The sequence below is a fragment of the Puma concolor genome, chromosome E1 (assembly GCF_028749965.1).
Source record: "Puma concolor isolate L17-30 chromosome E1, mPumCon1.1.hap2, whole genome shotgun sequence".
Taxonomy (NCBI): Eukaryota; Metazoa; Chordata; class Mammalia; order Carnivora; family Felidae; genus Puma; species Puma concolor.
The window spans coordinates 22,548,539-22,558,892 of NC_141680.1; the positions used below are offsets into that span (position 1 = coordinate 22,548,539).

Genomic DNA, 10,354 nt, shown 5'->3' on the forward strand with positions numbered 1-10,354 from the left:
CAGAGGGCCCCGGACAAGTGCTGGTGACAGAGCCCATCCAGTTCCTTTGCAACTGCTGCACCTGTCATCCAGAACCTACCACTGCAATTTGGCTCAAGGCTCGGAGACTCAAAAGCTCAGGCTTCTCCCTAAGGCAGCTATGGGAGAAGCAGCCACCCTGGGCTTCTGGAGGGTCCCACAGCCCCTGAGGCTCCACACCCGCCTGGAAGCAAGGAGGCATGTGTAGCTGCAGTCTCACCCCCTTATGCCAAGTTATGCCTAGCAGCCCACTAACTGGGCAAACGGAGAACCCTGGCAGCGACAGCTCTCCTCCCATCCTTTCTCTGCCCCTCCAGGAAGCCCCATCCTGAACGTGAGCCACATCCCCCTCCGCCTTTCCTCTTTACTCAGCTCCACACTCCTCCTCCAGGCTTTCCAATCCCACAGCTGCTCGCCCCCTCCCCACACCACTCCTCTGGCATCCACGTTGTTAAGCGACTGCACAGGCAGCAGCCCGAGCCTTTGAGTTTCAAGCCGAAGCTCCCAGACAAGCCAGCCTGGACCGCTTCGCCCTCACAGGCATCTCCCTGACCGTCCTCCTACACACAGGCCTCCACTTACACGCTCCTCTTGGGCCCAAGCACCCTGGACATCTCTTTGCTTCCGACCTGCCAGCAGACCAGATGGAGACCGGGGGGTCCCCCGCCCCCGACTCTCCTCTCCCCACACGGAGCTCGGAATCCACGCAAGAAAAGGAAGCACAGGACTTCCACCCCTGTGAGCATCACCTGCTCCAGCAAGCTCCCAAAGCCACTGATACCACCCAGGCTGTCTGGGGCCCCACACCCCCTTCTCTGGCAGCTTCAGCTCCAGCCCAGCCCACAGGATGCAGTGCCTGATGCCACTTCCGAGCAGAGAAAGAGACAGAGAGGGGGGAAAAATGCCACCTCGTCAATGACAAGCTGTTCCAATCACACAGCTCAGCGACCAAGTGCCCCGGACAGCGGACAGCTCAGGCCTCCTCCCTCTAGTTGGGAGGAAGCCAGCTCAGCACATCTGGGGAAGCGATCCCCCACCGCAGACCCCCTGCTCGCCCTCCACGCCCGACCAGACCACACTGCCCCATCCTGGCAGGCACACCGCTCCAACCAGTTCCAACAACTCTGGCCAACTACCCTCCTGGCCTTCGACTCAGGCACCACGCTCTCTCCTGCTCCGGGGAACGCGGAGACCCCAGCGTGGCACTTCTCAAGAGAACCATGCGCAAAAGTGAGCTGAAAGCCAAGTACTCACGGTGGTGAAGTCCTGGTGGCCGCACTCCTGCCCTTTGAACTTGCAGTAGAGCATCATATCCTTCAGGTCGTGGCCCACGCGATGCAGGAACTCCAGCATGCTGAACTGCTTGGGTTTGTAGTGTTTGAAGTTGGCCTTCTGCCGCAGGGCCTCCAGGACCGTGGGGTCTGCCAGGTGCGGGTCCGGGATCTGCAGGTTGACGTCGAGCAGGGCCAGCAGCTCCCCGGCGTGGTACAGGTCATTGGTGGTCAGCCTGGAGAACCGGAAGCCGTTGAGGTTGCAGAGGGTCACGGCTGGGAAGACCAGGCTTTGGGCCACCACCTCATCCACCTTGGTGACGTGCTGGTAGGAGAGGTAGTAGGACACTCTCTCGGAGCTCTCCACCAGCAGCAGGCCCAGGGAGCCCACGAAGGCCACGGCCCAGAGCACACGCCGGATGGTCATCGGCCCATACACGAAGATGTGGCGGATGCCGTGGAGGGTGGAGGTGTTGGCGAAGATGTGGATGCTAGAGGGCTGCAGGCTGCCCTCGCTGGGGCTCTCCTTGAGGTCCATGGGGACCCTGTGCAGTTCCGCAACTGGCTTCAGGTTGATCCAATTTCGGAGAAGAGTTCCCAGTCCTCGGGCTCTGCTTAAACCTTGACGTTCAAGGGAGAGAACACGGCAAGGCAAGCATCAGGCCAGACGCCTGGAGTTTATCCTGGGAGCCCAGCCGCACGCTGCCAGGGGTGAGTGTTTATATAAACCCATTCAAACTCTAGCTCCTGATTTTTTCCAGGCGATAAGGAGGGCTGGTTTTATTTAGGGAGACACCAAGGTGATGTGGAAGAGATGTGGGTGGGAAGGGAGAGCTTAGCCAATGGAAATAAAGTCCTCCCCCCTACACACGCCACTAGAGACAAGATTAAAAGCGAGAGCGAGGGAGAAAATGCTTCAAACAAGTCGCTCGGCAGCCCGGAGCCTGTTAGGTAGCGCATAATGCCCCGCGGTGAGCATCCCGGGGATGTCGCGCGGCCACGCTGATGCACTGCGGGCGGGCGCAGCGCGAGCCTCCCGAGCCGCCGCCGCGCCGCTCCGGACCCCGGATTCCGCTTCTCGCCGCCGGCCGCCGGCCCTCCTCGCCGCCTCCTCCTCCGGGCCCCCTCTTTCGGGCGGAATTCCAAATGCCAGCGGGCCGCGGCCAGCGCCCCGGAGAGGGGGCAGCGCGCCACCGCGGACAGGCGCGGACCCGGAGGCCGGCAGGACGCGGGGGCTCCACGGGCCTCGCCTCTCCCCCGCCTCCCGGAAGTAAGGCGAGACCCAGAGGCCGCCGAGCGAGCCGGCCTCCTCCCCTCCCCCGCCGCCCCCTATCCCGGGCTGCGAGGTGGGGGAGGCGGGGGAGGCGGGGGAGACGGGGCGGGGGGGCAGGGAGGCACGGGGGCGAGAGGCCGGGGGGAGGGGAAACCCCGCGAAAGTTTCTTTTTGGCCGTTTTGGGAGGAGCTAGTGGCGGGGGGGGGGGGGGGGCGGCCTTAGCCGAAGGTGGAGTGAGGACGTGACACCCCTTCCCGTAGATAGATGGCAGGGAGGCACTGGATAAACTCCGGAGAGCCAGGTGTGGGGGTGGAGGCAGAATTCCTTTGCTCGGATTCTGCTCCCGGGTCACACTCAGCCCGGGGCCCTCAGAGGGGAGATGCTGAATGTGGAGAAGGTAAGAAGCAACCCAGAAACCACAGTGCCTCTGCCACCGGCCGGCGGGAGGGGGACATTCCAGGGAGCGAGGAAGCCCCTCCGGAGACCCGGATAAGGAGCAACAAGTAGCCCCCACCCCACAGAGCCGCTGTGCTGTCCCGAGGTTCTGTATCTGCAAAAGAAAGACAGCTGGGGTTCCAGGTAGGGCTGGCTGGCCCCCTTTGGGCTGTGTGTGTTCTGGCCCCGGATTTGCCAGATGGAATCACAGCTGGAGATAGAGGTGGGGAGCATAGGACTGGGGTTTGAGCAGCCTACCTCCTTTTCCTGAAAATCCACTGGAAGTCAGCCCCTGCTAGGAGGTGGGTGTGGCTTGCCCCGCGCCAGGGATCAAATTGGTTGGAACCTATGGAGTCAGGGATGCTAAATCCTCATCAGGAGGAAAGGAACAGAAAGTTCCAGTGGCCAACCCAGTGCACACAGCCAAGCTGGGGCAGAGCCACATGGAGGCGCCTTGTTGAGCCAACCTGGTGTCCCCAGGGCACGCCAAGCTTAAATACTGCTTGGAAGGCGTTTGAGAAGAAGGCAGCCTAGGGAATGTCCCTCCTGGATTGTATCTACTTCAAAATATTTCTCCATCTCATCTGCCCTAAACCAGACCCAAACAGAACAGAATCCGTATGCTCTCTGAGGCAATAAGCATGTGGCATTGAATTACTGATGTATTGATCCTGGGAGCTTACGGGGCGGAAGCATCGCAAGGAAGCACAAATGCCAGAGGGTACCCAACCTCATCCGTGTGCCACCTCCGAGGTCCCAGACCCCTGCCTAGACAGGCAGAGGGTCTTCAAAACAAGGGTGCCAAAATTAAGAACCTGTCATATGTCAAGACCTGTGTGAGCGTGTCTTATCTCACTTAACCCTTCCAACCGCCGTGGCAGGTATATGCTGCAATATCACCTCCAGTATACAGATGAGAAACTGAGACTCACAGAAGATGCCCCCACCAAGTTACACAGCTAATAAGTTCCAGAGCTGGGCCTTGAACTCAGGCATGCTTGCCTCCAAAACACAGGCTCAAAAAGCAAATCCAAACACTCCCTCCCAAACGTAGGAAGGGGCAAGCATTTCTATCCCACTTCCCAAATTACACACACACTATGAACCACTTCCTCCTTCCACATACAGAAAGCAGCCCTATCCCTCCTCCCCACCAGGCCAATCAATCCCTGTTGTCCATTTTTTAGCTCAAGTCCCTCCTCCTACAGGAAGACTTCCCCCATGAATCTAATCTTGGCTCATCAGTTTGGTTAACAAGTGTGTTGAACTCCATCTGCACCACACCCTGTATTGGTTTGGGGGAAATGAGGAGGAATCCAACACATTTCTTACCCTTGACAATTCAGGATTCAATGGGGGCAGAGGTGGTGTTGGTTTGCAATCTGGCCCCTGGACACAGACGGCAAGGAGAGACCAAGAAAGAAGCAGACCTCTCCAGATGGGTAGGTGGCGGGTTACATAAGCCGGGAACTGAACTAACAAGGCTTGTCTTGGGCACCACAAGAAGTGTCGATTTCCATGCCTGCTTGCTAGAACATTAAATGTTTATGTAGAGGCCTTAACTGGCCTCAGTCACATGTGCCACCCAGATGTTCTCAACAACACCTTGCTCTGCAAAGCTGTGTCCTTGGGCAGCGTGGGGAAGGCACGCAGAATGCACATTTCAAGAGGGACTGAGGAGCCTCCGACTGCCCTGGGTCAAGCTCGGGGTTAACCAGCGGTCTCGTCCTCTCGATCACCTCCTTCAACATTCCACCCCTCTTGACCGGCTCTTCTAATCTCACATGCCCCCCTCCTCCACTGCGTGCCTGAGGGGTCAGCAAGGGGAAACCCCTTGCTGCTTCACGGTGGCTCATTTGGGGCAGCTCTTCAGCCTCCCTGAGACAGCTACCATAGCAACAGCCTAGGCACAGTCAAGAGAATACAGATTAAGATCATTCTCCCCCAAACAATATTCTCCATGAAGAGCCCCATCGTCTGAACCACTGATTTATTAAAACCTGTAGGTTTGGGATCAGATCACTCAGGATGTTCCCTTGTGTCCTCGCGTGATTTAAAAAAGATGGTACATCAGCAGACTCACCAGGTATGAACACACAACATTCTGTTGGGATAATGGCACAGGTGCCTCCTTGCAAGGCAGTCATAACATCCAAGGCCATCTTACTTTGGAGGACAGCTTTTCCCATTAGACACGTCAGTGTTCGGTAAAGACAGGCCTTGCCGGGTGAATTCAGTAAGGGCTTCTGTGTGTGCTGTCTTCTAGGCCAATGGGGGAGACAAAGACGAGCCAAATGATTGTAGCAGTGGAAAACAGAGCGTGTGCACCTGGCCTTGAGGAGAGGGAGCTTGCCAGCTTTAGGAACGTAGCCTTGTTGTATTTTCCATACATGTTAGCCGGGGAGGCAGCACTCTTGGGTGTGAGGAGATGCACTGGGGGGTGGGCCAGACCAAGACCCCCACCTTCTCCCCTCTCTCATTGGTGCATGTACCATTCCATGTATGGCATTTTCAACAGGTTCAGCCTGCAGCAGGACAGCCAGATCCTCAGGGAGATTGGAGCGATTCCCCCTCCCCCCACAGAGAGATGCAAAGTAATTCACCCATCCTGGTGAGATGTCTAACTGCAAATTCCAGTAGATGATGCATGATGGGGGCTTGGTGTTTTCAGCAGTATAGCACATCGATCCATGGTAAGAGTCTGGGCAATGGCTATTTCCAGAAACTTCCGCGCCTAATGGCATGGAGTGTCTCAGTAGGGGTCCCCGTTGTAGCATATAGAACAACAGACCCTATTGGCGGATGATTCAAATGCATTAAAGCCTGGGATAGCACTTTAGTCTGCCTGGCCACAGTGGTTTTACTGGTTAGTAATTTAGGCTTCTGCTTTAGTACTCTTTTTTTCCTTTCCACTAAGCCTGCTGCGTGCAGGTGTGAGGAGAGGTGAAACTTCCACTCAATGTCATGTTCTTTTGCCCAGTCTCGGAATGTGACCCCTGATCACTGTTTATATGGCATGCGTATCCATACGTGGTACTCAGCTTCTCTAATCCTCTAATGGTGGCGGCCTGGTTTACGTGGTGATAAGGAAAAGCTTGAGTAATGCCAAGTGTCCACACAAACCGGGCATATTTAGAATCCTCACTCAGAAGGAGGGGGCCAATATAATCAATTTTCCCATCTCTCACCAGATGGGAATTCCTGAGGTTGACTCCAGACCCCTTTGGCAGTTGCCCTGGGTATTGTTTGTTTATTTAAGATTTTTATTTTTAAGTAATCTCTATACCCAATGGGAGGGTTTCATGACTTTCATGTCTCTAATATCAAGACTCATGACTCTAATATCAAGAACCGCACACTCTACCAACTGAGCCAACCAGATGCCCCAACCCGGGGCGTTGGAGAACACACAGAACATGTAGTTAACCAAGTCACTGTATTTCAAGGGCAATCCAGCATCCTTGGTAATATGCCAGCCTGCCCCGGCACAACAGCGGCCACTCTTCCTAGGCACCTAATTCAGCTGTATCAACTGACGGGGCACTTGCTAAGAGTAGGGAATCAGTTTCCTGATTGCCACGGGTGTCCGAGCTAGGACGTGGAACACAGGATTGCAGGTGAACCCAAATGTCTTTTCCACCTTTTCTGAGACATGAAGGCTTACTCATGATCATCCGCCTCTCAGCTTCCCATTGTCCAAGCCATAGAGCTAATCCCTTTAGAATAGTCCACTGTCAGTGCGAAGAGCTAGTGGCCAGGACTCATGAATAATCACAAGCCAAACCCCTCTGAATTCAGCCTACTGGCTGCCATGGTTCCTTTCTGTTTCCAGGCATCAGCAGGAATTTCCCCCACCCCCTCCCCATAGACCATAGGGGCCACCATGAGAACGGAGAGGCGCTCCACATTCTACAGGACCTAGGAGCCCCTGCATTTCTAGAAACAGTAGGCTGGTGGACAGAGTGCCCCTCTGCTGCAAATAGGCATGACCCTTTGGTCACAATGGGGGCTTGAGCCGTGGTGGAAGTGAGTGGATGGTACACGTTCTCAGCCCATCCCCTGATAGAAAAGCGGAGCGCTTACCAGGATATGCTGTTCCTTGGTGAGAGGCTCCACCTGGAGGAGCGCGCTGTGCACTGCCAGGAGCTGGTGCTCTATGGGGCCATGTCAGTTTCTTGCCCCTTCCAGAGCCAAGACCAAAATCCTAGGGGTATTTTCTCCTTCTGTCCTCTCCGCCACAGTGCGCGACCCCCACCTTCTGCAGTCACAGACACGTCTAACTCAGAAGGTAGCCCTGCTTGGGAGATGCCCAGGCTTTAATCGGCTTCATTAGTATTTTTGCGTTCCCTTACCCTATGTCCACGCCTGCCCTTTCTTTACCCGGCAGCATAAGGGATGGAGGTACTGTGCCAGGTGGGGAACGAAAGTCCTCCAAAACCCCCAAATGCCTGCAAAGGTTTGTACCTCCCTCGTGTTCCTAGGGGTAGGATGGGCTTGCACCTCACCAACCACAGCTTCTGAGACAACATGGGGCTTATCTGACCAGGTGACTCACCAAAACTTTACACTGGTGCCTGAGCCTCGAATTTCTGTGGGTTCACCAGCCATCGTCTCCCTCGAAACAAAGTCTGCAGGATGTCCCGCAGCAGAGACAAGTCTTCCCATGTTAACGTTATATCATCAATGTAACGGGCCCAGTTTACTGATGTGTGGGAGGAGAACAGGGACAGGTCTGGAGTGACCATCCTGTGACATATTGTGAGGCTGAGCAGGGAGCCCTGGGGAGGCACTGGAAAGGTCCACTATTGCCCCTCCCACATAAGCGAATTGATCTTAAGTCGTCAGACACCTGCACTTGCCAATCTGTCCATGATTCCTTGTATATGTAAGGAAATGGGCGTATATAGCAATTCAACCTGACCGTGAATAAAATGTTTCTACACAGCTCTTCTTAAGGGCCCTTTTTATTAGGTAAGACTCATTTGCAATTCGCAGTATGGCTTATGCATGAACATCATATATTCCAGGATCCTTAAAAGTGTTTTTGTGGTATTCTATTGGTTAAACATCTTCCTCTTCAATCAGATTTACAACACTTATCCCCTTGGCCCTGTGGGTATGTATGGGGGCAAAGGGGACTGGATTTAGATTAGGGCCATGTGGCCCAAACTTTCAGGCTCTGCCCTAATTTGTGGTCTTTTTGATGAAAGCAAAATATTAAGTGTCTGGCTAAACATTAAGGAAATTTCCAGATAAATTCATTTGCAAATCAGGCAATTTAACTCCCTACTTAGACAATGTGCCGCGATTTTTGCTCTGGTAAATTTATTCGCTTATGAATACATGAAAGCTTGGATGAATTCATGTTCTCTGACACTGATTCTGCTTTTCTGAGAAGCAACAAGCCGGGGGGACCCTCTTCCAACCCTGGGGGATCTGAGGTCTGCCCAGAACCCAGAGCCTGCTGCCCAGGGAAGGTGAGGGCACAGAGGGCAGCCTGCCATCTCAAGCAAGTGGTGACAGGTAGGAGAGTCAGGAAGCTGAGACCTACAATGACCTCGGATGCTAATTTGCTATTTAACATATGCTAGATACATGCTACTGTCACAATAACTCCCTAATTAAAAAAAAAGACATCCTTTTCTAATATACAGGTGGCATTGTTACTTCATTACTACTTCTTAGTACATTACGTTACTATTGGAGTCGATATTGTCATTGAGTAATATACATTACTATATCGTCAATATACAACTTTTTCTCCTGACCTCTCATTGACCTAAAGAAAGGTTAAAGGGGCGCCTGGATGGCTCAGTCCGGTAAGCATTCAATATCAGTTGGGTTCAGGATCTCGCAGTTTGTGAGTTTCAGCCCCGCCCAGGGCTTGCTGCTGCTTTCAGCTCAGAGCCCGCTTTGGATCCTCTGGCTCTGTCTCCCTCTCTCTCTGCCCACCCCCCACTCTCATGTGCTCTCTGTATCTCCCTCTCAAAAATAAATAATAAACATTTATGGGGTGCCTGAGTGACTCAGTCAGTAAAGCATCCGACTCTTGATTTCAGCTCAGGTCATGATCTCACGGTTTGTGAGTTCGAGCCCCATGCCAGTGTGAAGGCTGCTTGGGATTCTCCCTCTCCCTCTCTCTCTTTGTCGCCCCCCTGCTTGTACTCTCCCTCCTCCCTCTCTCTCTCTCTCCCTCTCTCAAAATAAATAAACACTTTTTAAAAAGAAGAAAAAAGGTTGAAGATCAACTATTGTAAATCAAAGTGTTTCCTGTTGTTGGCTGGTTTTTATTTTTTTTTTAATTTTTTTTAAACTTTTTATTTATTTTTGAGACAGAGAGAGACAGAGCATGAACGGGAGGGTCAGAGAGAGGGAGACACAGAATCTGAGACAGGCTCCAGGCTCTGAGCTGTCAGCACAGAGCCCAACGCGGGGCTCGAACTCATGGACCGAGAGATCATGACCTGAGCTGAAATCAGCCGCTTAACCAACCTAGCCACCCAGGCGCCCCAAGCTGGTTTTTAAATAAACACCTTATACAGCAGCTAATCCCATCTGGTTTTGTTACCTCAGCATATGCTTAGCAAATAATTTGTCATAAAGCAAATAATCTGTCACCAGGGAGGGACAATCAGTAAAGGCATTTAATGTGTGACTTATTGAGATCTTATTTATAGTTGTTTTATTTTTGCCTTCCAGGAGAAAACTACAGAAACCAGTCCACACAGAGAGGACTTTTAGGGTTCAGCTGCCCATTGATCTGAGCCCCGGAACGGATATAACTTGCTGCACAGCCTTTGGAAAGCCATGTAACATCTCTGCGCCGTTTCCTTGTTTGTGCTAAATTATTGCTGAGGCCTCTTCCTGCACCAGCTTTCTATGCCACTGCAATTTGACACAATCCTTGACCAAATCATAAATACCTTGTTAATGGGATAAAAATGAGTTCGAATCTGGGATTCTGGTCATTAACCCCATGTCACCATCTGTTAGAGCGCTGCGATGACAGGGTCAGGTGAATCCAAATCATATGTTAAACATGCAGGTGTCTGTTCCATCCTCTCTCCACACCCTACGCCCTCACTGAATCAGAATCCCTAGGGGTGGGGCCTGGAAGGCTCTCTTTCCTTTATGAGATTACAGAGGGCAGTATGGGGACCCCACCCGAACCAGCCAGGTTCCAGGAGCTCCTCCTATCTATGAGGCACGCCAAGCTATTTTCCAGAGTTTTGCACTTGGCATTTCCCTCGGCCCGGACAGGTTTCCCCCATGGCTGGCTTCTTCTCATGTGTCACCTGCTCACAGAGGGTCTTGGCTGGCCTCCCTCTCTCCACCCTCCACCCCACTCGCTAACCC

The 10,354-nt window shown here is 53.2% G+C and overlaps 2 protein-coding genes across 8 annotated transcripts in view; one reads left to right on the plus strand and one right to left on the minus strand.

Annotated features, from left to right (window-relative positions):
- The window catches only part of ASIC2 (acid sensing ion channel subunit 2), a 1,013,600-nt gene extending 1,011,370 nt beyond the window's left edge, over window positions 1-2,230 (minus strand). Inside the window, exon 1 of the mRNA XM_086686618.1 lies at window positions 1,273-2,230. Coding sequence (XP_086542744.1) covers window positions 1,273-1,827 — 555 coding nt within the window. The 5' untranslated portion in view covers window positions 1,828-2,230. The remainder of the gene's footprint in view (window positions 1-1,272) is intronic.
- On the plus strand, window positions 2,157-9,943 carry LOC147574196 (uncharacterized). 7 transcript variants are annotated; one of them, XR_015243995.1, is made up of 5 exons: window positions 2,267-2,559; window positions 4,345-4,440; window positions 5,265-5,375; window positions 5,517-5,691; window positions 9,698-9,943. XR_015243995.1 is itself a non-coding variant. In XM_086686619.1 (5 exons), exons 1-5 carry the CDS (start codon window positions 2,276-2,278, stop codon window positions 9,840-9,842), a joined length of 729 nt encoding a protein of 242 aa, XP_086542745.1. In that variant the 5' UTR covers window positions 2,267-2,275; the 3' UTR covers window positions 9,843-9,943. The 7 variants fall into 7 exon arrangements, 2 of the variants coding, with proteins under 2 accessions (XP_086542745.1, XP_086542746.1); XM_086686619.1 differs by having other exon boundaries at window positions 5,517-5,609; XR_015243997.1 differs by lacking the exons at window positions 2,267-2,559; window positions 5,265-5,375 and adding an exon at window positions 2,157-2,260.
- Window positions 9,944-10,354: the final 411 nt, after the last annotated feature.